The 27,691-nt window shown below is 43.3% G+C and overlaps 1 protein-coding gene and 1 long non-coding RNA gene across 3 annotated transcripts in view; one reads left to right on the top strand and one right to left on the bottom strand.

The window, feature by feature from the left end:
• The window catches only part of LOC310744689, a 150,728-nt gene that overhangs the window by 94,294 nt on the left and 28,743 nt on the right, over positions 1 to 27,691 (top strand). The window lies entirely within an intron of this gene.
• On the bottom strand, positions 1,004 to 15,292 carry ZNF131 (zinc finger protein 131). 2 transcript variants are annotated; one of them, XM_083576174.1, is made up of 7 exons: positions 15,132 to 15,292; positions 12,458 to 12,705; positions 10,922 to 11,023; positions 10,063 to 10,207; positions 8,826 to 9,514; positions 5,175 to 5,305; positions 1,004 to 2,800 (listed from the first exon to the last, which is right to left on the bottom strand). In XM_083576174.1, exons 2-7 carry the CDS (start codon positions 12,579 to 12,581, stop codon positions 2,141 to 2,143), a joined length of 1,851 nt encoding a protein of 616 aa, XP_083432300.1. In that variant the 5' UTR covers positions 12,582 to 12,705; positions 15,132 to 15,292; the 3' UTR covers positions 1,004 to 2,140. The 2 variants fall into 2 exon arrangements, with proteins under 2 accessions (XP_083432300.1, XP_083432301.1); XM_083576175.1 differs by having other exon boundaries at positions 12,458 to 12,596; positions 15,132 to 15,275.

Raw genomic sequence — 27,691 nt, 5'->3', positions numbered from 1 at the left:
GAAGAAAGTCAAGAATTGGAGTCTTCTTTTCCCCTTTCCATTTGAATGCAGTCACTCTAACCCGCAATCTCTATGATGCCCTTAATTTATTTGCATTGCTTTTCCTGAGCATTCTGCTCGCTAGGCAATGGCTCACATTTTCAACACAATCCCTGTTTGAGCCTCTCCTGGTAAAGGTGATCCACAGGCCTAGGCTTCCCAAGAGACATGGGTGTAGTGTAGTGTAGTGGTTAGTGTGTCATGACTAGGAATTAGGAGACCCGGGTTCAATTCCCCACTCAGGTCAGGAGACCCATTGTGTAACCTTATACCAATTAACATCTGTCACCTTAACTTGCCTGCGAGGGCAAAAACATGGATGCTTGCTTGAGCTGCTTAGAGGGAAAACAGGATAAAAGTGCAGTAAAACACCTCCAAGGAGGTCAAAACCCTCACTTAAGGAAGCCCAATCCATCTGTGGTCCTCTAGATGCTGTTGGACCACAGAATCCCATCACACCCAACTACTGCGAATGCTGGCTGGGACTGATGGGAGCTGCAGTTCAACAGCATCAGGAGGGACCCATCTGATGAAGGCAGGCATTGGTGTCTCAATGATGCAGCAAAACTTTAAAGTGTTGGCCCAATGAGGGAAGGGAGGGTGGCATTTCAGGCAGCAAAGTGTCTAGTGCTGGCACTGGCAACAAACTGAATGCACATATTGTAAGGACAGGATTGGCCACAGCTCCCTGAAAAGCTTACACTCCTGGACCAGCCCAACTTTTTTGTATAACATCCAAAACGGCCCTAAGAAGGAACAAATACTACATTAACTGAGAATTTTGTGGTTGGTACTGTTTTATTGTCCAATAATACTGATTAAATATTTACACTCCTACTCTTATAAATCCACAGTTAAAACACTCATACCTATGGCTTTTGATTCCCCCCCCCCCAATCTTTTAAGCACAAGATCTTTCTGTAAAGGTTCAAAAAAGTTTAAATAATAAAACAGTAGCCTGATGCATTGAGCAGACACATTTACTTTGTATTTTTTTTAAACGCATTTTCTTTAAATATAAAATGTACCTTTTTTTTCTAAAAATAAAAATCTGGTGATAAGATGCCAGTGCAACCTTTCAGCCAACTCGTTCCTTGCTACAGATGCAGCCAAAATTTTCCTATTATAATTGGCCCTTTAAATCAAAACAAAATTGCCTGTGTTGAACTAATCCCCCCCCCCATCTTAAGTTTATTGTAATGCAAAAAACCCTGGTAGCTGACAATTGTAAACAAAATTACAAAGCACTGTACAGCAATATCTACACTGTCTCTTCTGCATTAGCTTTGTAAATGTCCTAAAAGCTTTGTGGAAGTTTAATTCCTTAGTTGTGAGAAGGCACAAGGGTTCTTTTTTTTTAAACAAAAAGCAAACCTGTAACACACTCTACTTCCATACCAATCCACTTCCAGGCTTAAAGACAAGGAGTGTGTTCACATGTCACAGTAAACCATAGTTAACCAGTTCAGACATAGCATTTAACCAGGGACTGTGGTTTTTTGCTCTCGCTGGAAGCGTGAAGCAGGAGAGACTGCTGCATTTGCTGTGATGCGTGAATTGGATCTGTGGCTAACCTGAAGAAGATAAATAAAGCAAAGACTGCAGCTACTGCAAAAATTAATATTAGAGGGGGAAAGGGGATAAATTGTCTGCAGTCCCTATATAATCCATCTGAATGTTGGAACCTTGCTGTTTTAACACTAAACTCATACTCGGAAAAGAAAACAGAACTTGCTCCGGAAGTCTCTCCCAATGACAACAGTATGACCTAAATGGTACAATCTAGCAAAACTCTACTATTAAACTTCACACAAAGCTTGTTCATCTCTAGAATAGGCTTTGTTCTGTGGTTTTTTGTTTTTTGTTTGTTTGTTTGTTAGGAAAGGGGGATTATCCCCCATCCCCCCCCAAAAAAAACTCAAGAAGGGCAGTTTAATCAAATATCCTAACTTTGGTCCACCTGTCCACTTCCCCAACAGCATCGATACAAGAGAGCCATCCATTGGTGGTGCAAAAGTCATACAAGTAAATTAACAAAAATAGTTTGGTATTACATTTCCCACCCTACCCCCCAAATCACAGGTACTGCAGTCAACATTTCCTAGGTCTCCACCTTTTCCTCTTGCATATCCACTATTGGCTGAGTTTTTAAATCATCAGATTCTTCATGATCTGCTGTGTGTGCTTCCACCTCCTCTGCCTGAACAGGCGGGTTTGCTTCCAGCTCTCCTTGATCCACATGTCCCGATTCTACTTGCTCTATATCAGTTTCCTCTATAAGCTGCGCCTGAACCTCTTCCATTTGTAACTGGTTCACATGCTCCACGTCTAGCTCCTCCATGTGCACTTCAGCACTTTGCTCAGTCTGAATGTGCTCCACTTCTAAGTAGCTTATCTCCACCTGCTCTTGTAGCTCCGCTATTTGTTCACCTTTCACTTGATTATTCTGTATCAAGTCCGGATGCACCTGCTCTACAGTCACTTGTGCTGGATCCACCTGGACCTGGATTACGGGCAGGACATGGACTTGTTCCACTTGCTCTATGATAGTCATGGAAGCCACTGGGTCACTGTCCACTGGAAGAATGTCCTCGGTCACAAGCCGTTCTGTGATGTTATGCATTTCTTGCAGGTGCCTCCGCAGTTCACTGCCTTGCATAAACCACACGTCACATAAGGTACAGTGGTTGGGCTTGTCACCTGTGTGTATTACCAAGTGATCCTTGAATTGATCCCAGCTGTTAAATATACTGTTGCAGACCTGAAAGAACAAAACACAACAGCTGTAGGAATGCTAACCAAAGTTCATTGTATGTCTTCGGATCATTCTTTTCAATTCAGTTTATTTCTTTAAAACCCCAGGTGGCAACAAAACAATTCCACTGCTTAGGACCTAACTTTCCCTGCGTCAGCCAATTGGGCTAACTATAAATCAGTTCACAGTTACAAGCAACCCGCTAACTAACTAAATAATAGTTAAGGGAACCTCCAAAGGCATTATGCGGAACTGCACAGTGGATCTTTACACAGGATTACCTCCACAGAATGACACAACCAATGACTGCATGCATGTGCATCTAGTCTTTTGGAAAGCTATTGCAATAAGACTTATTTAGCACCTTAAACATTTTTTTCATTAGTAAAATCATTACACTTCTCTCTTATAAAAAATGTTATAGTGATGCACCTTGCATTGAAGCACTCGCCTGGCAGCTATAGGTAACAAGGAATTGGAAGCAGGTGACTGGATGGACAAGCAGAGGAGAGAAAAACTGAATCCCTCCTCTGTGGCCAGCACAGAATCCAAGTGGGCTGTCCTAGAAGGGAAGCCTTCTTCTCCACGCCCATCACAGAAATGCAGCAAGTTACTGCAGGAGGGATGGGACTCTCATCCCTTCTAGGATAGCTCCCAGCAGGCTAGCAAAAATATTGCATGCTTGTAACTTTTGTGGGCTTTTTGAAAGGCTGTTTAATAGGTTCTTCTGTCCATCTTCAAATGCGCTATCACTAAGCAACTCAGCTTCTTTTAGTCTGACAGCCATTCACTCAAAGGTTTGTTTTTTGGCCTTCTTCCGTGGCATTCCCTCCCCAAGAAGGTTTTGCCTGGTTCCAACTGTTTCTTTCAGGTGCTGTACCAGACAAAGCCCTTTCTCCCAGTATTCAAGGCATTTAATACACTGCCAGCTGCCCTGTGCTTGTATCTTTAATATTTGGTTTTATTTTATTTTTTAAAGTTGCAAATCACTCTGAAACAAAACCTAGTATATAAATATTTTAAAGAAAATAAATATAAACTCAACATGGAAAATTGTTTATATAGAGTTTACTATAGAGATCAATGCTTAAAAACGTTACATCTCTGTGGTGCAATCTGCCTGTGGTCTGAGGACCAACCAGGGAGGACTGTGGGTGCTCCCCAGGCTCAGTGAGTAGTAAGTGGTGAACTGCAGAGTAACAACATTTTTAAAATCATGACCAGACAAGCTTTTTGCAAGAATCTTGCTGCAGGTGTGCTACACAAAAGGCAGGACATCCTAACCTAACAGCCATTCCCTAAGGGTGCTGTCACTGGAGCACATGCCAGAAAGAGAGGAAGCAGGATCTCTTGCCAAGCAAGTGAGGGAAAGCCAGAAGAATAACGTTGATTAGTCTTCTGCAATAGCAATAAAATAAAGGGGGGAAAACTGCTTCTGTGCCCATCTTTAACAACAACAACAACAAAAATGAACATAGTGCTAAAGACAAAGTATCAGTGGGGAAAATTAAACTTAGTCTTTTCTGCAACAATCTCCACTTTGAAAACAGCAGTGTTACCAAAAATCAATTTCCCATTTCAAACTCGCATATCTGAATTTGCAAAATCGCAAGATATTCTACTCAAATTTATTTGTTGTAATAAAAAAATCTCCAAGAATTAAAGCAAATATACAATTCTACATGAGAAAACAAGAGGGTTTTTTCATACCAAATTTGAAAGTATACTATACAATAAGCTGTAAAGATTCTCTGGTGGACTGTATATTAGAATCCAACTTTAATCTCACAATTTGAAGAGACGTTACTAACATCATCACTCCATAAATCATCATTGCATAAAATACTATGGGGAGATAGAACTTAATAAAGCTACAGCAGTTAAGAATAATTTCTTACTATCTATCAAATTCTAGATATGGTATAAAAACAAGCAGATACTAGGTCCAAAAACATCCCCATTGCAATTAGTCCAAGTGGATCTTCACTCACACCCCAGCATTAAATTTTGGAGAAACAACAAACCATTATATTAAAGCACTGAGAAGAAACAATACTATTTCAGTTAAAACCAATTCAGCTATCAGCATGGGCTTTACACAAACAACTTTAAGATAAACTCTGAAAACAGGGAGAATGGCTTTGACACATCTCTCTTCTCTTCTGACACTTTAAGGGCTCCAGGCTTCTAACTATTACTACAGGGTCCTGTGTAGCTTAGCACCACATGTTGCTGCAACAACCCAGTCCTAAGTGTTCTGCAGCAAAGCCAAACTGGAGATCAGCTCCCACAACCCCGCCCCGGCCACCTTGTCAACAACACAGGCTGTCTACATGGTCAAATTCACTAGACCAGAATCACGATGGGCAAAATTACATACCTGACATTCATAAAGTTTCTTCCGTCCCTTTTTAGCACCAGCGCTGGACTGGCATGCTGTCAGGTGGCATTTGAGTGTGCTGTTTCGAGCAAAACGTTCGCGGCAGTTTGGACACTCAAATGGTTTTTCACCTATCAAGGCAAATATCAAGGCATGACCAAAAAATGAAAATCAGGTTGCCTCAGGTTCAGCTTTTTCACTGTTACAAACTCACCTCCCCACCCCCGTAATTAGGTGGGATTTTGCCAGTTTCCCATTCCCGAACGTCAGCTATCCAAGAGGTGTAGAAGTACAAAAATAAAGAGTTTAGGGACTACTAAGTAGGGTTAGTAGTGGAACTACATGCTACCTTGGCAAGTGATTTCCCCCAAATACTGTTTGCGAAAGTAATACAAGTGTGGCGTTTGGGAGAGGGGTGTTGAATGTCTCCAATCCTCCCTTGCAAATGCTGACACAGACACACACCCCAGGCCATTCCCCACACAGTCAGGTTTATGTCAAGCTTCAGAGCCCACCAGAGAGGCATCTGCAGCAGAGAACTGGCACACGTGAGGAATAGGCTCATTCAGTGCACATCTGCATTTGGCAATTCTCTCCTGCATAATTTTCCCATTCACACTATTCACCTTATAGGGAAATCACTATTTGATAACTGTGTGCTGCTTCATGACATGCAATTCTGCCCTGATAGTCATGGATTAGTTATGCATCATTTAAATTTTTTATTGTGTGTACAGCATGCTTGTCTCCCACTGGAGCCACTGGAGGGCTCAACATTCCTGGATATAGAAGCTGAACGCTTTCCCTTTCTAAGTGACACTGAGCAGGATTTATAACTTACATCTTACTGAAGTGTTTAATAATAATAATAATAATAATAATAATAATAATAATAATACCCCTTGCAAATTGTGAAGGGTTTCCCATTCATCTATTGCATCATCTCCTAAACCATTCAGCAGTGCTGTGGAGAAACAACTCACACTAGTACCTAGTCTAAGGTTAGACACCAAATGAAGTATAATGCACACTGCAGTCAATGCACATTGTAGATCTTGATACACAAAAAGAACAGATAGGTTAAAGCTATTTATGTAACTTTCTTAGGGGCAAAGCATACTTTCCTTAACGCAGTAAGCAGAGCATTGCACAACGTCTGACTGCTGGTAAAGAAGATTGTTAACTTCAGATTGATCTCAGCTATCATTTTTATGGAGGAAGCAAAGTTCACGTTTTCGTGGTATAGAGAGAAACCTATGCAGGCACTGAAGATCTGCAAATCAAAACGTCTCTTGAATACATAATCCAGCCATTCCCGGCAATAAGGGCACTGCAAATTGAATTACAGGCAACCCTCCATTTACACACATTCAATGTGTTTGTGACCACGGGCCTGCATATCACACCGAACCCGGAAGTGACCCAAAAGTGTCACAAAAAGGGGCAGAACAGGACGGGCTGTTTGCAGCTTTTCCAGTGGTGTTTCAAATGCACACAATTTCACGGATGTGCACAGTGCCTTGGAATGTAACTCTCACGTAAATGGGGGCTGCCTGTACTGTATTGAACAATCTACCACCTAAGCTTCTGTATTTTTCCCAATTGTGGCTCTGCGTACCCGGATGCAAGAGCAACACACAACATGAATGGAGCTGTTTTACAAACACAGGTGGTGTTTCGAAAGCCAGTGAAAGCCTTGCTGTGCAGAGCATTGCTGTCAAAGGTGGGGGGTTGAGTTCTGCAGGCACAACCTCATTCATTTATGTCAGCAAGCTCTGCTCACATTATAAAGCATAACTGGGTGGCGATACATCTAGGGCTAGGAGCATTGACCAGGCCTGGGCAATTGGTTTTATTGCACTCCTGTTCCTCTCCGATCGGTTGCTCATGCAACTTTAACGTATATACGTAATCTTTTCAAGTGCAGCCTGAGATTATCCATCTGTAAAATGCATTTAAGAAGCACTTCACAAATATTCCTAATATATTCTTTGCTCATTCTAACTCACTAACTAGCATTAAAGCCAAAGGAAAACCCACATTATCCTCTTAACTCTTCTTCCCAATTCAGTACACTCAAAATATCCACCCGTTCATCCTTCTCCATCTCTTCTCTCACAACAAATTCTCCCTTCTCCACACAATCCAAGGCTATCCAACTAGTTTCCCCTTCTTTAACAAATGCTATGCTTGTGTGACTTCTGCCAACCTAGCAGTTCGAAAGCATGTCAAAGTGCAAGTAGATAAATAGGTACCGCTCCGGCGGGAAGGTAAACGGCGTTTCCATGTGCTGCTCTGGTTCTCCAGAAGCGGCTTAGTCATGCTGGCCACATGACCTGGAAGCTGTACGCTGGCTTCCTCGGCCAATAAAGCAAGATGAGTGCCACAACCCCAGAGTCGGTCATGACTGGACCTAATGGTCAGGGGTCCCTTTACCTTTACTATGCTTGTGTGATGAATTTGTGGATACACACAGTCCTATAAAGGGGGCATTTCAATGAAAAATTAGAACTGAGTTAGCCTTCTCCAACCTAGAGCCCTCCAGAGGCTTTGGATTACAAACTCCCATCAGCCTCAACCAACATGTCTATTAGTCAAGGATAATGGAAGCTGTAGTCCAAATCTCTCTGGAGGGGGCACCAAGTTGAGGATGGCTAAACACAAACTAGTAACTAAGCCAGATATAGGCCTGGGGGAGGCAGCTCAAACTTGACAGGGCCAGAGTTTTTCCAGATCAATGTCCATTATGTGTTCCCAAATCCATAGAGACCAAGTCTGATGTCATCATGCAGTATATTTTCTATCAAAGTAGAACATTATTCTGCAAAACTGTACGACTGACCAATAAACAAATAAATTTGACAATGGGTTGAAAAAGCTACATCCCCAGTACTTCTGATCCAACATTGAAGCCACAAAAAGGCACATTTCCTTTCCACCGTTTTCACTTTGTATTTGCCAATGTGTACTGTACTTGATCTCCAAAAATGCATTGAAATTGGTTGTGGGACAAGGAGGCCCTTCCAGGAGACAGTGTCAGTTTGATGAAGGAGCAATATGCAAGAGATGATTGATTCCCATCCTCTAACAACCACAGGCACACAACAAAACTTAGGATGCTATCTTGCTACTTTCTGATTGGGAGAAACATTCTAAAATCCCAGGATCAAAAAGCACAGCTAAGCAACTAATAGTGTCCTCTAAGGCCTCGGAGCAGTCCCTGATACATGCAGCGGTTTGAGTAAAAAAAAGAAGCTAGGCTATTTTTATCCTTATCCAGATCTCTGTGCAAGCAAGGCAAGCCTCAGCCTATCTTGAAAAGTTCTCTGTGCTTGCCAGGGGCCTTGGAACAGAGGCGGGGTTTCCTCTACAAAGAGCTTTAAATAATAATAATAATAATAATAATAATAATAATAATAATAATAGGATCAATTGGCATTTGGGTGGGTGGCAAGTTATGCAAGCCAGCCTTAAATGGTTCCTAGATTACCTTCCATTTATAAAGGCTTTAATCAACATTTACACCATTCTTATTCCACTACCAATGAAGGCTGCACAAAATGTTACAGTGAGAATCATTGTGGGGAGGCAAGAATCACAGGAAGTGGTGTGAATTGTCTGCAACTGGAAGGGGAAGGGAACTGCAGTTACCTGTGTGCTTCCGAAGGTGCTCTTTGAAATGTCCAAAGTGGTCAAATTGCTTATCGCAGTACTGACAGACATGTATTTTTTTGCCAGGTCTCTGCTTCTTGTTAGCACCACCTTCATCAAGGTGGTAACAGGTAAGGTGCTGCTTCAATGCACTCTCACGCAGGTACCTTTTGTTGCATAGGTCACACTTGTAAGTTTCTGTGGAGTGCGTTTTCATGTGCTCCTTAAAGTGGTAAAACAACTTAAACGTGCGGTTGCACTTTTCACAGTGGAAAAGATTGTTGACGTGCGACAACTGAAGTTCCATTATCTCAATGCCTTCCACCTGCTTGCCCGTTGGATCAGATCCGTCGTCACACTCTTCCTGAATTTCACTTTTCCTCTCCCCATGGCGGAACTTGCTGGTAATATCTGCCAGGAGAGCCAAAGCAGACTCATCTGATGTACCCGTGGTTTGTATGTACTTTATCGACTGTTCAGCAGAAGCGACCTCCTCAAGTGCTTCAACGTTATTTTCTTCCACGTCGATAGCCCCTTCTGTAATCTCCACCTCAATTTCAACAGGCTCAGATTCTGCGCAGGGCAGTGTTTCAGTAATAACATTGGAGGTCTCTGCTATCTTCCTCTTTTTGGCTATACTCTTATCTTCTGCCTGATCCGATTCGGGCGGCAATGAATTTTCTTTGTTCCTAGAAAAATTATACACAACACAGTGCATAACATCAAAAGGGCAGTTCTGTTGCACTTAAGGCTAACCAGGCTTCTCATTTTAACTCGGAATCCGTAGCCAGCTTTAAATGAGAAAACTGGCTATTCCAAATACAGTTCACTGTTGCTGAAGATGTAAGTTAGACCTAGTAGCAGGAATTTATGCTCCTAAAGGGAAGGAGAGCATGATCCTGTGCCCTGGGACATAGGGGGTAAGGCAGTACTTAAATCATCCTGGGCCTAAGTTGTTCAGCACTTTGTACCCTAGTAAAAGAACCTTGAACCAGGTCTTTTAAGAGCAGCATCATTTGTTTGCAGCAGTTTCTATCATGAGTCTGGCTGTAGCATTCTGCAGTGGCTGAAGCTTCCAGAACAGACCCACTTATTTATCATGAAGACCACAGGATGATGCAGTAGTCATGATCATGGAAAGCCAACAAGAAGAGAAGCTGGCCAGTGCATCGAAGATGGGTAAAGATAGTTCTAACATGCCTTCCCAAGGCACAGTCCTCTGAGAAACCACCCTCACCTGATTTCGAGTGCTTTAATGGCTTCCAGCATCTGAAGATACTCCGCTGCTTTCCAGACATCACTTGCTTCCTCTTCCCCTTGCACCATCAGCTTAGCGGTGTACGTGAACTCAATTAAGTGACGAAATGCCATGTTACTTACACCTAATGATAGTAAAGAACAAAATGAAACCTAGGCTTTGCAAAGAGGCTTTGCTAGTAAATACCTAAACAACTGCATTATTCCAGTTACAGATAGGTAGCCGTGTTGGTCTGCCATAGTCAAAACAAAAAAATTTTTTTCCTTCCAGTAGCACCTTAAAGACCAACTAAGTTAGTTCTTGGTATGAGCTTTCGTGAAGAAGTGTGCATGCACACGAAAGCTCATACCAAGAACTAACTTAGTTGGTCTTTAAGGTGCTACTGGAAGGAAATTTTTTTTTTGTTTTAACTGCATTATTATTATTATTATTATTATTATTATTAATTAAATTTGTATACTGCCCTTCATCCAAAGATCTCAGGGCGGTTCACAGCATTAAAAGCATTGAAGGATCATTTTCAACTCCATTCAATTCATACTAGGAACAATAACTAGCTGGGCTATGTTTTATAGCCACTGCTGTCTGCTCTCAGCATTTAATAATTGAACGTAATGTGTACATGTATTAACCCCATTCCACTTTGTTATATGATCTAGACCTAAGAACTGGTGGGATATGACTAGAATGAAACACTTCCCAGGAAAATATCTCTTAGTCCTAAACTCAAAGTATGCCTATGAGAATGGGAAGACAAGTGAAAGAGACATAGCAGGGTTTTTGTTTTCCTAGTTCTTTTCACACAAGAGTTCTGGATCTAACAGAATCAGCAAGTTACCTTCTATCTCTACTAGAGGTTCCTGAGTGAAGTCTTGGAAGAATTTGTAGAAAAACTGGCTACAGGCAGCAAGAACAGCTTTATGGGCTTTAAAATGGTGACCTAGGAGGAGAGAAAGAACTGGATATAAATATATGTTAGATGGTCATAGTGGAGAGGAAAACATTTTAATATACAGCCTTCTATATTAACAAGACCAAGAACACTGCAGTGTCAAGTCTTCCCACAGAGTATGTGTCTCCAAATTTCACGTCAAACAGTAGATCTAAACACACTAGGTATTTAGACCTCTTTAGTGGAGGTCTCATTTGGACATGGTGATTTAACAATACAGGCAACAACTGTTTTATGCACGTCTGACTGGTGTGTGATTGCGGAGGCACGCACAGTGCTGAACCTAGCAGTGACCCTAAAAGGTTGGAATGGGGGCAGGGTGCAACACTTTATGTGGGCCCACCGAAATGCGTGGGCCCCCAGAACCTAACTCCTGTGCAAAATGAGGATTGCACGTACAGTAGTACCTCTGGATGCGAATGGGATCCGTTCCAGAGCCCCATTCACATCCTGAAGCGAACACAACCCGCATCTGCGCGTCACGATTCGCTGCTTCCACACGTGCATGACGTCATTTTGAGCGTCTGCACATGCGTGAGCGGCGAAACCCAGAAGTAACGCGCTCGGTTACTTCCGGGTCACCACGAAAATGCTCAACCCGAAGCTACTTCAACCCGAGGTACGACTGTACTGAATGTTATGAAAAAGCACATCAGGATGGGATGTGGATGGTGGCTTAGGAAGGGGGGTGCAGTAGGCTGCTCCGGGTGTCATCACTGAGGGGGGTGACTGCGGAGCCTGGCCTGCAGCGAGCCCGAGCCACATGTCTCTCTTGGGGAGTGACATGGTGGCTCAGGCAGCTGCAGGCTCCGCGCTGCCTGAAACAGCAATGTGGGGCTTGCGGACTACGTGGAGGTTCCGCGCAGCATGCTCTGCCCCACCCCTGGGTGCAGGGCATTTGTGCCGCCCCGGGTGCCCAAGCAGCTAGCTACCCCACTGGATGTGGACTTTGGATGGGTGAGAGGGAAGAGAATGCAGCATCCAGTTTCTTCACAAACTAATACAGTGCACAAATCTATTTTATCAAATGATTTAGGGAAGAATTCAGCATTTCAGTTTGCTGCATACTCTTGCAAAATAGATTCAATTATCAGAAAAATCATTTTAAATTGTGAAAGGTGGTGGTAAAACATATAATAAAACAAGCAGAAAAATGTTTTGCCTTCTACAATATTTGTGCAGCCTGATCTTATGCCAGTCAATTGGGAATTTTAAATCTTGAGTTGAATGGGACTGCAACCTAGGCAGGTGTATATGTAAGTGGCCTAAAGCTGTAAATGAAACAAGCCATGGTATTCGAATTTCAGTTGACTGTCACTAAGCTTCAATGAAACTGAACTGACTTAAGTCCAGATGCCTTGTGCCTTAATTCAAATTATGGACGATATGTTTGTGAGAGACCCAGTTTGCGTCACGACATACCATCCACAATCAAAGTGATGTCTGTGAATTGATCCTGCTCCCGCTGTTCATTCAGTCTGTCCAACATTACTTTGTAATGTTCTGGAAATTCCTGAATGCATTCCATCGTCTCTTCAGCTTCCATGGCTAATAGATTTGTCTAGGAAAGATCATCAGTCGTAATGAGAACTCCACAGTCCATAGCCATAAATGGTTACAGTAAGCAAGGATATTCATCAGCAATAGGTATCCAGACTCAGAAGCGGGTCCTATAAAATGATGAGTAAAGTTAGAAGCACACAGGATTACACCTACCACATCTGGAGAAGCTATAGCAAATACAAGACTCAGTATATAAAAACACAGTGGATAGATAGCTGAACGACATTATGAAGCCCATGGTACAAGGGGAGATGAAGAACCCCAGTCACAATAGAACCAAGGAAGCCAACAGCAGCAGAGAAACACTATCAGTTGAGGGGAAAGGAAGTGATGGCAGTAAGAAAAGGTGTGGATTATTGGAGAGAAAAACACTGTTGTATGGCGGGAGATTTTGGTTTCCAGCCATAGGAACCTGAAGCACCTGCATTTCTTAACTTTTAAGGTTTTTTTTTAAAAACTGAACAGGCTAGGTTTTCATTACCTCCTTTAACTAAGTGTTTCATTCATCAGAATCATGGGCAACATGCATTTATTTTGCCAATGCTACAGACAAGAGAGCAGAGGCATAGAAAGAAAAGAAATTATGCATTTGGAGCTTGTGTGACCACAGGAGCCCAGAGAGTAGCTAAACAGGTTTTGGGGTTGCAAGCTGTACATAATCCATTAAGACGATGGATTACTGGAAGTTAAAACTAAAATGGGATCAGATTCTGTACAAGCACACACATTACATAGACAGTATGTACATACATACAGATAAACTATACAACCACATACAGTGGTATCTTGGGTTACACACGCTTCAGGTTACACACTCCGCTAACCCAGAAATAGTGCTTCAGGCTAAGAACTTTGCTTCAGGATAAGAACAGAAATCGGGCTCCGGCGGCGCGGCGGCAGCAGGAGGCCCCATTAGCTAAAGTGGTGCTTCAGGTTAAGAACAGTTTCAGGTTAAGAACGCACTGCCGGAAGGAATTAAGGTACCACTGTGCATCGTGGTACGATTGCCACTTTTCTATGGCTCAATTCCATACAGCTAGGAAGTATTTAGGAATGTTCATTATGTTTATATCCCCTGTTCCTCCATCATGGAATTCAAGGTGCCGTATGTATACTAAGTTCTCAGTGCCATCCAGGCACGAACTCAACCCAGGTCTCTTGCTTCAGCAGGGCCTGGGATCATCCAAATGAGAGATTATTTCAAATTTGTAATAGCCAGGATAACAAACACCAATTTGAAGATCCTGAGGTAAAAATAGTATTCCAGTGCTGTTGGTACTCAAGAGATGTTGAGCTCAAAGGAGGTATGGGGCATATCAGGGCATGTTGGGGGAATTTGATGCAGTCTCCTTCATTGGCCACCCCCTGCCCCCTGCTAGCAAACGGGGGAAACAGAAGTACACCAACTCCAGGAACCAATGGAACAGAAAATGAAAAATAAGAGTGGGGAGAGGGGGCCACAGTACAGGGCAGGACTTTTGATGTGTCAGGCTTCTGCCCCATTAGGATTGCTGTGTTTTTAAAAAAATCAGAATACAGGTTTCCTGTATTTCATCACCCAGGGAACCCAACTGTCTCATGCATCATTGTGTACATTTGATTTTGCATCGAAATGTTACTGCTGTGCTGCACTTCACAGCTGTTTACCATGGATTCTCTCTGCAGTCATGTGTGCGCTGAGGTTTGCAACCACGTGCCACAGGCTTATTTCTCTCTGTCTCTCTGTCAAATAAGTATCACATGCTACATCCACTGGACTCTAATGCAAAGTTTCTCAAATTGTACTCTGCAAGCTCCATTCAGGGGGTCGATGGGAAGGCTTTGAAAGAGCTGCGATTCTCTGCTCTCAGTCCTGTCTTGAAGACAAAACTGCTTTTTGACAAGGGCCAGGTTCCTTTTTTTTAAAAAAAAAAGAGAAGAAGCTTCTTTTGAATCTTAACCACTACTAAATTATGGTTTGATGCTGCTGTCAGCTACCTTGAGTTTCTTAAATGAAAAGGCAGCTCTTATTTCCGGCAAGAAATCATAACACCTCTTAAGCTGCAATAAAAGCCCTGCTGCTTTCCTAGCTTAGAAGCCAGGAGACCCCAGGAGCAGAACGTGCCCCTCAAACAGGCTCAGAAGCATCTCTCCTTAGGAGAGCCACACGGCACTGGAGTCCACTGGGGGCACGCACGTCAATCATCGGCTAGCCAGCCAATCGCAGCACTGGAAGGTAGAGAAGCGGGCCAATGAGCTGCTAAAGCGGGCTAAGCGGAAGGCCTAACCGTCGAGGGGCGACGAGAAGCGAAAGGCCTCCCTGAAGGGAAAAAAAAGAGAACGGAGCGGGAGGTCCCCGCACTGGCCGGCGCGGGCGGAAAGACGCCATAAGGCAGCCGGCGCACAGACCGGCGCAACCCCGGCGGCGGCCCTGTCTCCAGAGCCGTTATTACGTCATCAAATCGCGCATTAAATCGATCCCTTCTCGACGCCAGCCTCGGCCAGAGGCGAGCGCCGACCTCGAGAAAATCGGAAGGGTCCGAGAAACACTCACCCGGAGGAGCCTCCCGCTCCGCCGAGCCTCCTCAGCCGCCGCTATCGCTTCCTGCTTGCCGAAAAGCGGGGCAAGCGCCGGCCAATAGCGCTACTCGCATTCCCGTCCTGCACCGCGCGCCGGAAATGGCGAGCTCGTTGACCTCCTTTACCTGCCGGGGCGCTCTAGGGAAATTGGCGGGCCCAAGTGCATGATGGGAGTTTTGAAGTGCCCGCTTTGAGCGGCTGCCCGAGTCCCATTCGCTGTGCCGCGAGATGCATGCCGGTAGTCGTAGTAGGCGCCGCGCTGCTGTTTCTGCTGCTGCCTCTTGCAGGTGGCAACTTGCTTGCTTGCTTTCTGTTAGTAAAAGCACTCTGCTTAATATTTGGCATCATTTTGCTATTTATGAATACGTATTATCTAATTCTAATGGATGCAAAACAACACCTGGACATACTGGGAGAGTTATTGGAAGAAGAAATCACATTTATTATAAAACGTTCTCTCTTCAACAGAAAATTCGACAAAGAGACGTGTCCTGTTTTCCAAACATGTCTTTATCACAAAAATTTTATTCGGTGTGCCGCCTTTCCGTAGTTAAAACCATGCTCAAGATTGCTTACACTATGAAAAGATTTACTTAATTACAAACAACAAAAGCCATAAAATAAACAAAACACTTCAAAAAGTACACAACCAAGCATGTGCTCAAGATCTCCTTTTAATCAAGCTCCAATGTTTTTGTGATGAATATTGCTAGTTCCTAATCTCAAAAGGTTTTCTTTCCAGTAATAATAATAATAATAATAATAATAATAATTATTATTTATTTATTTATTTATACCCCACCCATCTGGCTGGGTTTCCCAATCACTCTGGGCGGCTCCCAACAGAATATTAAACAGAATAAAACATCAGACATTAAAAACTCCCCTAAACAAGGCTGCTTTCAGAGGTCTTCTAAAAGTCAGATAGTTGCTTATTTCCTTGACATCTGATGGAAGGGTGTTCCACAGGGCGGGTGCCACCACCAAGAAGGCCCTCTGCCTGGTTCCTTGTAACCTCACTTATCACAGGGAGGGAACCGCCAGAAGGCCTTCAGTGCTGGACCTCAGTGTCCAGGTTGAACCAAGGGGGTGGAGATGCTCCTTCAGGTATACTGGGCTGAGGCCGTTTAGGGCTATTTTATGCAAGCTTTACATAATAAAGTCACAGAACGTATTTATAATCATGTTCAATGTCTTTGTAACTTGTCGCTTTAAAAAAATCATTTCTTAAAATGTCAAGAACCTTTCAACATGTCTGAAGATTACTTCTTCATGTTTTACTTTTGCCCTGATAGTGCAATCCTCAGAAAGTATTGGATATATAACCATGTTCTAAGTACAGTGGTACCTCAGGTTAAGTACTTAATTCGTTCTGGAGGTCCGTACTTAACCTGAAACTGTATTTAATCTGAAGCATCACTTTAGCTAATGGGGCTCCTGCTGCTGCCGTGCCGCCGGAGCACGATTTCTGTTCTCATCCTGAAGCAAAGTTCTTAACCTGAAGCACTATTTCTGGGTTAGCGGAGTCTGTAACCTGAAGCGTATGTAACCCGAGGTACCACTGTAACCTGTTCCAAGCATAGTTTTTTGAGGGGGGTGGGTTACATTGTATGATGTGTGAGTCCCTTCTAATTCCTGGATCCGGCAAGAGTTAAAATCTAATGGAGGAGCCCATTGTTGAATTAGCCAGGCAAGGGCCATAATGGCCCCTAAGTATGGGTCAATTAGTATAAGCAAGGAAGTTGCTCTGTGACCCTCCCTCACCTGGCTAGTAATGAAAGTTGGGGTTGGTGGGGAGGGAGATGAATCCTTATGCACCTTCCTGCATGCGCCAACCATCCTTACTGTCACATTTTGGGAACAAGCCACAGCACAGTGGCAGAACACCTGCTTTTCAAACCCTGGCATCTCCAGGTAGAGCAAGGAGTGAAACCTTCCTGAACCTGGGAGAGGTGCTGCGAGTTAAGTGTGGACAATACTGAGCTAGGTGAACCAATGATTTAACTTATATATAACACAGCTTCCTCAGTTCCTGTGCCTTATGAACAACAGAGTTAGATGTTTCCGCATTACTGGTGTATATTGTGGACAGTTAAACTATGGAACTCCCTGCCTCAAGAACTGATGGTTTACCAAGTTAGAAAGCTTTGAAAAGGGATTTCTAGATAAATTCATAGGGGATAAGAGTAAACAATGGGTATTAAAAAAGGTAAAGGACCCCTGACAGTTAAGTCCAGTCGCAGACGACTCTGGGGTTGCAGCACTCATCTCGCTTTACAGGCCAAGGGAGCTGGCGTTTGTCTGCAGACAGGTTTTCTGGGTCATGTGACCAGCATGACTAAGCCACTTCTGGTGCAACAGAACACCAAAACCAGAGCAGCGCACGGAAACGCCGTTTACCTTCCCACCGGAGTGGTACCTATTTATCTACTTGCACTGGCGTGCTTTCGAACCAATTTCTGGGGAACAATAACCATAGAGGACTGTTCGGCTCATGTCTTGTTCATAGGGTTCCCAAAGGCATTTTGTGTTTGGCTCCTATGGGAAACAGAATGCTGAGCTAGACAGGCCTTTGATCTGATCCAGCAGATCTACTCTTACGTTTCTCCCATACTGTGAAAAGGATCCCTAAAATGTAAGTCTTTCAGTTACCAAACTGCGGGATGGGAAATCTCCTTCACTACTATTTATTAACATATATCCCCCACACCAACCAAATATTCATTATGCAGCAGATAGTCTGGAAAATAGGGTTCCTCTGAATATATTCAATCTATATCCAAAAGTTTTTTTTTTTCTATCAGCTTTTCAACCTAGGAAGGATGCCAAATGATTGCAAAACTGTTTACAGGAGCAAACATATCTCCGGGCTAGGAAATAATTTGTATCTCCTTGGCTAAAACAGTTTGTCTTTTCAGTGTGCTTGGATTCATGTACTCACTTACATCTTTTCCAACCACTGGGTGAGCCAGTTCTAGGTCAAGGTCCTTTGGCACTGAACAACTTATGCAAAACAGGAACACTCTTTAACTTGGTTTTGTAGTTTTGATGAAATGTGTACTTCAGCAAAATGAGTGCCTGGAATATTTTTCTGTGGCTCAAGCTCTGCTCTTGGAAAGTGCTTTGGTATGCATTTCCTTTTGAACTACCTCTCAAGTGCGTACAACTTGATTTCATTCACCCCAATATATTTTAATAGCCCCTTTTTGCCATTTTAAACACAAAACAGGGAAATGGGGTTGCCAGGAACGTTGGCTGTGGCTGATGGAAGTTTTAATACAGCAGCATTTGGAAAGGTTCCTCACTCCTGATTTACTCTGTGTACTTAAGAAAGAAGAGCACATTTCTTTGGATTTTCTCCATTTAGAGCAGGTTTTCCCATAGTGATTGATATTGATCCCTTTGGGTCTATAAGACTGCAAGGGGTGAATAAAGACCTAGGGGTTGAAATGAGGTTTAAATGAGCCTAGGGTCAGAAGAGAAGTTTGTAGATAGAGGATATAGTGCAAAGCATTTAATTAGGAACTATAAGCCTCAGAAATAAATGTCATGGGCATATACAGAGTGTACCTCCCTTGTCAGTGGGGAACCTCTGTATTTAATAAGAATATTCCACAATACAATAATAGTATTCCTTATTTTTTACATTTTATGATTCCTAGGATGCCTTTATCTGCTCTGCAACCTTCCAGTGGTTTGACTTCACTCCCGTAAGTGTACTCTTCCATTGTCTCCCGAGACAGATGCCAACCAAGTAATGGTGATGGATGATTAATAAATGTTGATTATGTATTGATATCGCTTGACTTTATTTCATTTGCATTTATAAGAATTGGGGTTGGGCTCCATGACAATTTTAAAAGCTCATCAAGGGGCCAATGAACTCAGAAGTCTGGAAAAACCTGGTTTACAAGGTTCAACGGTTAGCAAGAACTAATTCCAGCCTTGTTTATGAAGCCCCGATCCAGAAATAGCCCTGAGAGTCCTTGTTTACTCTTTTACCACAGTGGATTTCCTAGCACAGCAAAAATGTGTGTTTCACTTCTTCCAATTTACTTGACTTCCTTTTATCCTAGGAAGCATATGACGGATTAATTCCACTACTGAAGAGTCTAATTATTTTAATGAGAGTGGAGGCATTCCACTCTCTGTCCAGGCAAAGAACTGTCCAGAAGCATACAGATCTTCTTCTTAATACATTCTGATGGTTGTACCATTATGTTAATCTCCCATGGGCAGCCAAGGTTGTTTTCAGACCATCCTGACCCCCACTGACCTGAAACCAAAGCCTTTTGGAAAACATTCACAGGCAAACTGGGCTCAATAGCCACTACTGGTTTGAAACACTCATTGTACTCTAAATATAGGTGCTTCATCAGCATGCCACAGCCTGCTTGAAGAAACATGCCAATCCCCGCTCTGGTCTTGGAACCCACAAATTGTTGGTAGACCAGTTTCTCACAGTACTAAGGTTTATTTTAACGATTTTACGAAATTTCTATACTTGCACAAATTTACGATTGCCTGTATGTGATTGAATCCATCCCACAAAACAGTGACAGTCTGGAGGTGATCTTGCATCGCATGATTCTGCACAATGCCACAAAGCAGAGAAGAACAAGGCTGGATCTACATTGATCTTATAGAACATTGTATTTAATAGCGTTTCGAACACTTAATGGCAGTTTTTTCCATTGCCAGTGGCTCGCTGCTCTACAGCAGCCGCTGGAGTCAAATTTTAATAATGCATTTTTAACGTTATAAATTATTAGTGTAGATATGCTCCGATAATGCACTGCAATTAAAAGGGGTGTATGTAGCTCGGTGATGGAGCGTGTGCTTTCCTTGCAGAAAGTCTCATGCTCTATCTCCACCTAGGGCTAGGAATGGTTTGTCAGGAGCTGGTGTCAGGCACAGGTCAGCAATAAAATAATAAAGCACCCGAAGTCAGCGAACTCTTTATCAAAGAAACAAAACAGTTCAGTCCTAGTTGGTTGCAGCAACCCTTCCCAGTAGGTCTCGCCCCAGTGAGGCAGTTGCAAGGACTGAAGCTCCCTGCCTTCCTATCATTCCCTAAGGTGCTTTCCCCAGTTCCTTCCCCAGCAGCCTAAGGCTCCATTGTCTTGCCTCTCTTTGCTCCTCCTTCATTTCTCTGCATGTTCTGGGAGACCAGGGGGAGGCGAGCAGGTCGCAGCAGGAGGGGGAGACTCCCTAGATTCTTCAGCAACCTGCCTCATCTCTTTTTTTTTATTTTTTTTAAATGATTTTTTATTAAAGGTTTTTATAACAACAACAAACATATAACAAATACATAAACAGACAAAAACAAAACAAAAAAAACATGTACCATTTCATATCTTAATTTCTTATACCTTTCTTCCCCGACTTCCTCATGCCTCCCTTTTCTGTATTCCAAATTCTTATCAATTGTTCAGCAAATCTTCCCTTATTTTAATATAAATTTAATCTAATCTTCCTTATTCTCCTTGTCTTAACCCTTGCTAATAGTAACCATTTACTTTCCAATCCAACATCATTCTAACTTTCGTTAATTTTGTAATATTTCTTTAAATAGTCCTTGAACTTTTTCCATTCTTCTTGCGCTGCTTCTCTTCCCTGGTTTCAGATTCTGCTCGTCATTTCTGCCAGGCCCATGTAGTCTATCACCTTCATCTGCCATTCTTCCAGTGTGGGTAGTTCTTGTGTCTTCCAGTACTTCGCAATAAGTATTCTAGCTGCTGTTGTAGCGTACAAAAAGAAAGTTATGTCTGTCTTTAACACCCCCTGTCCGACAATACCCAAGAGAAAGGCCTCTGGTTTCTTAGGGAAAGTATATTTAAATACCTTTTTAAGTTCATTATAGATCATTTCCCAGAATGCCTTAATCTTCGGGCACGTCCACCAAAGGTGAAAGAATGTACCTTCCTTTTCTTTACATTTCCAACATTTATTATCAGGCAAATCAACCTGCCTCATCTCTGTCTCCTGGCCCTCCTCCTCTCCTGCCTCCAAGTCTGCACTGCGCTCTGCCCCAGCCTCTTCTCTGTCTCCTGGCCCTCCTCCTCTCCTGCCTCCAAGTCTGCACTGCGCTCTGCCCCAGCCTCTTCCTGCTCCCTAAACCTGGTTGCCTCTTCAGCTTCCAACACCACCTCTTCCCACCCTGCTCCCTCTTTACCTTCTGACAACTCATCTTCAACCCACCACCAATCTCCTGGCTCAGAGTCTTCTTCCCTTGGGGGTTCCCCAGCTGGTGTCTCCCACCACTCCCATGCCATGATTCTAGTCTGAAATCCAGGAGAGCTGTTGCCAGCCAGTGCCAACAACTCTGAGCTAGCTAACTAATAGTCTGGCTTGATAGGACAGCGACTCATCTACAGAGCTATCAAAAGAACAGAGTGTCTTTTTATATCAGATTTATTAAAGGAAAGGACAGAGTGCCTTGCAGCGCTTCAAAGACTAACAGCACAACCCCCTGCATGCCTGCTCAGGGGGAAAATCCCACAATAAATGTGTAGAGGTTGAAGTCTAATACAGGGAGAGTAAGATTTCCTGAAAGTTTGTGCCAGAATATACTTGTTCACTAATATTATCATTTAAAGCAGAGGCATATTGTTCTCCATTGTGACCCTGGTTCAAGTCAATATGTGCTCCACATAATGGCTGCACCACAAGGGCTCTTTGAACTGAAAAGCAACTCACTGTGATGGAGGACTTGATCTCCGGACTTGCTCCACAAACACAGCTTTATTTCCCTCCCCTACCTACCAAGTTCCAGAAACCTAAAGCAAATTTTTGGACACCCGTAGAGGAGTCCACCTAATAGAGGTAAAAATAGACCAAGCAAATAGGAGCTGTTTTTCACCTATGGAGTTTCTTTCCCCCACCCAATCAACTCAGTATCTTTACAATCATATTGTGATCATATTATAAAGCTGGCTTGTTGCTCTGTGAAAGTTTGCTCCCAATAGATGTAGTGTGTGACTGGGGATTTCTGAACTTTTCTTACCGAACAAGAGAGCTTCCTTTCCTTTTGGTGTCAGGTTTAAATGTTATCTGCCTTGGATACACAGCCGATGACCCTTCTGCCCCCGACCATCGTTGCTTCTCAAGAAAACAAAGTGAAATAATGAAATAAAATCTCAGATACATTTTGCTTCATTCTTCTGTGTGCTCAGAGGAAGTTTGGCAGTGGTTCTGGGCTGCAGTGTCAGCAGAAACCTTATCCTGTTTTTCTGCTTCCAACTGGCAAAAGTTCAGAGAAGTGCAACTTTAAACTAGCTCAAAAAGCACACAGTTATGTTCTTCGGGCATTTCTTGTCAAAACCTTTAGCAACCATGCAATTAGCATTAATTAAAGACAGCTGTTTTGCTTTGTGACATGCTGGGGGGTTGCATTGTTTTGATCACATAGGGTGAGGAACACTGGATGGGATTAAAAAAATGGGCCCGATCCAAAGGGTTGCCTTCTGCACATGCATTCCCATCACTAGAACTCATACCTCCCAAGTGCCCTGATTTAACCAGGACAGCCACACTTTCCTTGAAGGCACCCTGGGCTCTGCCTTCGTTCCAAGGTGCCCCAATTTCACTCCAGGGGCGGACGAGGCTCACAGAAGCAGCTCTTGTAGCAGTGGCAGCATTGTGAAGGAGCAGTTGCCGGCCTTTATGAAGGAGGCACAAGACTGTGATGGGCTCCTGGAGCCCTCCTGCCTCCCTTCCCAAAGCCAGCAAGCACTTACAGGGCTTGGGAAAGGAGTTGGGGGTCTCTTGCGCCCTATCAGAGCACCTGCCTCTTTTCCTATGCTGGACAGAAGCTTCCTAGACTTTGGGAAGGAGGCATCAAGACCTCTGGTAGGATCCTGGAGCTCTCCTGCCTTCTTCCCAACATCAGGCAGAAGTTTACATGGCTTTGGAAAAGAGGCATGAGGCCCCTGTCCTGATTTTTATCGGCAGAATGTTTGGAGTGTATGAGAACTTGGTTGGGACCATCCAACCCATGGTGGCTGGGGACCATTGAGACTGGCAGGGCAGAAGGTAGGGAGACCAACAAGAGCCAGAGCCAATCACAGGCACAGCTAACCAATTCTAGCTTTCACTTCCTCTTCCTTTCCCTTGTTGAGTTCAATAAGGGCAACCTTATTGAGGAGGAAGCTGACCCCTCCACAATTGGTTGTAATTAAGAAGACAGGCAGGTGAGCAGACTGAAGTTGGTGGGGCACTGCCCCATTTGCCCAGGCAGAACAGCCTCCACTGCTTCCAATGAAAGGGCAGGTTAGAAGATTCAGGACAGGCAAAAGCACTCCAAGAACATAGCACGTGGAATTCCCTCCCACAAGTTGCAGCGATGGCCATCAGGTTGGATGGCTTTAGAAGAGGATTAGACACATTTATGGGGGATAAGTCCATCTATTGTATCTAGCCATGATGGGGATGTTCTCCTTACAACATTGGAGGCCATATGCTTCTTAAGGAATGCTAGTTTCTGGGAGTCGCAAGTAGGTCAGGTCCTGTTTGTGGACTTCCCATAGGCATCTGGTCAATGCAACGCTTGACTGGATGGGCCTTTGACTTCATCCAGCAGGGTCCTTCTCACGTTTGTCTATTCTTGCCCAGCCCACCATCAGGTTTGGTGTGCTGGGCTAGGTACTTGGCATCATAGATGCTGAGATCCCCCAATGTTGGGTCCAAGCTGCACCTCTGTCTCAAAGCATTTCTTTTCTTTTTAAAATCAGGACTGCCCAATTATTATTATTATTATTATTATTATTATTATTATTATTATTAGGTAATTTTCTCTAACACATCAGGAATGTAGAAGCAGTGAAGGCACGTGAAGGAATGTTAATTGTGTGCTTCATAACTAAAGTACATAGCTATCTAAAGCTCTCCACCCTTCTGCCCTGCCCCCGCCCCAAGATCCACCAACTAAAATTACCTGGCTGTTTGATTTTAGTATGTAGCTTAAAAAAAGGACAGTGATGGAGTGCCACCTGATCTGGTACTTTTTACTGCTTGTTTGTGTTGAAACAGGACCAATATATTTGGTCAATCTAGAAAAGCCTGAAAAGGATTAAAAAGATAAACATGTGAATTTGCAATGGACAGAACTTTTAACTAATGATGTATTAGATTTGTAACATTTATTGCATTTTATAGTTATGAAAACCAATAAAAAATAATTCAGAAATAACATAAAATCACCTGGTTGCAATACTGGAAATACAAGGCCCTTAATCATGCTTTTGTTGTTGTTGTGGGGTGTGTGGGGTGTGTGTGTGCTTTTTACAGCCAATTCTCCTCTGCAAATGCCTTTGGAGGCAAAGAAATCAGCTTCATCACTCACCATCTTTAATATATATTCTGTCCTTTCTGTCCTTGTGGCTGATCTGAAAATATAATATCTAAATTGTAATGTTTTAAAAGTCTCAATGAAATGCAATTGTATACTCCTGAGGGATGATGTGTGGGTATCCAATCAGTTAAGCAGTTATCCTTCCTAACATTTAACATACACCTGCCTCCTTTCGTTGGGTATTAGTAGGCAATTGCTCATACTATGAATATTAATTGTGCAAACATGTTGTAATGTGTCTCACAGGTAAGATACTTCATGTCCATCAAATTAACAAATACTGAGGGATGCAATAAAATGTACTCAGTACTGTCTTTATCATGGTGGCCAACCTGATATCTGTGGGAAGCCTGAAAGCAGACTTACACTGCATCCAACAGTGATGATGGAAAATAGCCATTGTGGTTAATAACCACTGACAGCCTTATCCTCCATGAATTTGTGGACCTCCAGATAATGCTGGACTTCATTATCCATCAGCCCCAGCTAGTGGTGAGGGATGATGGAAGCTGTAGCCCAACATATCTGGAGGGCCACAGGTTGCTGACATGCAGAGGGCCGGGAGGCCAGCTGGCTAGCCCCAGCCGGGCCGTCCCCTTCCAGCAGTCCCGCTGCGTAGACCATCGGCCTCTGCCCTGACTTAAATCAGCGACCCAGGCTTCAAAGCCAGGGCACACTATCAGCAGATCGAACTGCGCACACAGAATAGGTGTGAGGCTTGTGGAAGCATACAACAACTACAGATTTATTAATCATAAATCAGGGCAAAGAAACATGTCGTCTCTCTCTCTTGTCTTCTCAGAGAGAATAGGAAAAGCAAAAGCTATACACAACGGAAGTTCCCAGCAAGCTGTGCTGGAATGTAAACAGACATGTGACACGCAACAGTTCCACACATCTGCTCCTTAAGGTGGAATGGAAATCTCAACACAGGTTCCCCATCACTGGCCTACACTTAAGAGCTGTAGCTCTCCGGTTTTTCCAAGCCTTATCTGCAGATGCCAGGGACTGAACCTCAGACCTTCCACATGCAAAACTTGTGCTCTGTGACTTATAAATGTGAGCGTCCACCTGCACTTTGCTCAGGGATTTTGCTAGCTTATCTGTAATGGTGAGGATGGAGAAAGAGGGAGAATGCATACCTGCACCATTTCTCTCTGTGCTTCTTTTTCACATTCTTTGGTTGTGGATCCAGGCACGCTATCCCTTGGAAATAAATTATTAACAAGGTCTTGGTCTGGCAAATGCCATTTTAGGTCACCTGCTCCTTTACCTCTCAGAGGAAAAGAATGACCTGTTATATTTTCCCCATGCTCAGTGATCTGTAAAGGAACCAGTCTTCTACTAGATCAGACTTGCTCTGGCAGGTGATATTGGGGGCTACGTATTTTCCTTTATTACCTTTCCTGTTGTATGTTGCTTTCTTCAGTAGGACTTGTTTCCAAATGTGTGCAAAGGATTGCAGCCTTTACTGCCCGATTCATTTGTTTATTTGAAGCATTTTTACATACCGTACACACACTTGAGTTGGCTTAGAACCATCAAGAAGACTGACCCTGCCCTCAGGCTTACCATCTAGAAGACAATGATGCTGGTCACTATTTTCAGGTGACTATTTTCAGTCACATCCTGGCAAATTCAGGTTGTGTAATTCAAGTCAATTTGGAGCTGTTGTGTGTCAAACCTATTCCTATCCATCCCCTACGCCAAAACAGGTTTTTTGTGTTAAGGGAAGTGGAATGCCCTCCCATCAGCTATTAAGGGAATAAGTAGCTATACAACCTTTGGAAGAAGGCAGCCCTCTATAGGGAAGTTTTTAATGTTTCATGCTTTTGTATATGCTGGAAGCTGCCCAGAGTGGCTGGGGCAACCCTGTCAGATGTTAGGGTACAAACAAAACAACAACAACAAGAAGAAGTAAACTTCTGTTGCCACATTTCCAAATTAAGGCCTTGTTTGGAAGTACCCACAAAAGGAGAAGAGAGTGGGTAAGATAGTTTCAGACATTGAAAGCATAAGACAGAACTTTGCTTGGGGCAAAGTCTGTGAGATCCAGAATATCATGTGATATTCCTCAGAGCCAGACTTCTCAGAATCTCAAGTCAGCAAAGGAAGCTAGTACATTCAGATATGGACTTGGAACTGTTCCTGCAAACAACTTGTGGCCCACCAAACCAACCGTAACCCTTCAACCATTCTAGGAGGTGCTTGACAACCAGTGGTTTTTCCCCTCAAGAGGTAGGGGAGGGGAAACAGGTTTATTGGGCTGCTGTATATGATTGATAGGCCAAACTCATCTTGGTGAGTCAGCTGTTAACTAGCCAGTTTTAACCTCTGTATTTCATGAAGAGTTACTCATTGCACGTCCTCCAGAATGATAAGAAATTAAGATTAATACTTGCCCTGATGAATTGTCTGAACATTGTCCTATTTTATGTCTAGAGAATGCAGCTATCAAGGAGGACCATCTGGCATTATCCACCTTATCTATATCACACTGGCATAAATCTTCATTTGCTCAAGGGCTTATCTGGGGAAACCTTTCCAAGGTTAAGAAATGCCATCTTTCTTCCAACCTTCTATTTTGAGACTCTATTTTAAAAAGCACCTTTGTGCTTTTTGTTGGGACAGAATGTGGAAGTGGTTGTACCATACTCTGAATTCTGCTGGGTTTGAAAATAAGGCATATTTGAAAATTATTCCAAAATTCCACATTCACAGGCCACTTTAAACCACTTAAACTAAACTATGGTTGAGAAATGAAGGCACATGCACTTTGTTCCCCCACAACTCTGGGTGCTGCAGTGCTGCCAGGATCTAGGCCATGGTCTCGTTATGTCTGATACTGAGTTTGTGGTTTGTCTTCCCCAAAGAAATCTCAAGCAGTAAGCCAAGAACAAACCGTGGATACAGCTCATAGTTCATTTGGAAGGAAACAAACCACAAGGCTACTGTAATGGTTATATGGGGTTGCTCGTGCGTAAGTTGCCGCCACTCCTGGCTAGGTTGCCTGGTTAAACCTTTTTCTGGCTGGACAGCCCTTCATTTCATGGCTGTTTCAGTCGCTAGCAGAATCCGTCAGTGGGCGTTTCTTGAACTTCTTCCAGCAAAGAAGTTCTTTGACGCCAAGTCTACGCCTACTTTCCCTGCGCGGAAGTCTTCTGCGCAAGGTGGGTGTGGGT

This window comes from Podarcis filfolensis (genome assembly GCF_964270895.1).
Source record: "Podarcis filfolensis genome assembly, chromosome: 11".
Taxonomy (NCBI): Eukaryota; Metazoa; Chordata; class Lepidosauria; order Squamata; family Lacertidae; genus Podarcis; species Podarcis filfolensis.
This window is presented reverse-complemented; position numbering and strand designations above follow the sequence as displayed.

What these genes read in the sequence shown, in the direction of transcription:
- ZNF131 (XM_083576174.1), bottom strand. Translation starts at nt 12,581, where the DNA reads ATGGAAGCTGAAGAGACGATGGAATGCATTCAGGAATTTCCAGAACAT. An exon ending in CATCACTTTGATTGTGGATG is followed by an intron (nt 11,024 to 12,457) that starts GTATGTCGTGAC and finishes CTCTCCTCCTAG; the next exon opens with GTCACCATTTTAAAGCCCAT. An exon ending in ATTAAAGCACTCGAAATCAG is followed by an intron (nt 9,515 to 10,062) that starts GTGAGGGTGGTT and finishes TAATTTTTCTAG; the next exon opens with GAACAAAGAAAATTCATTGC.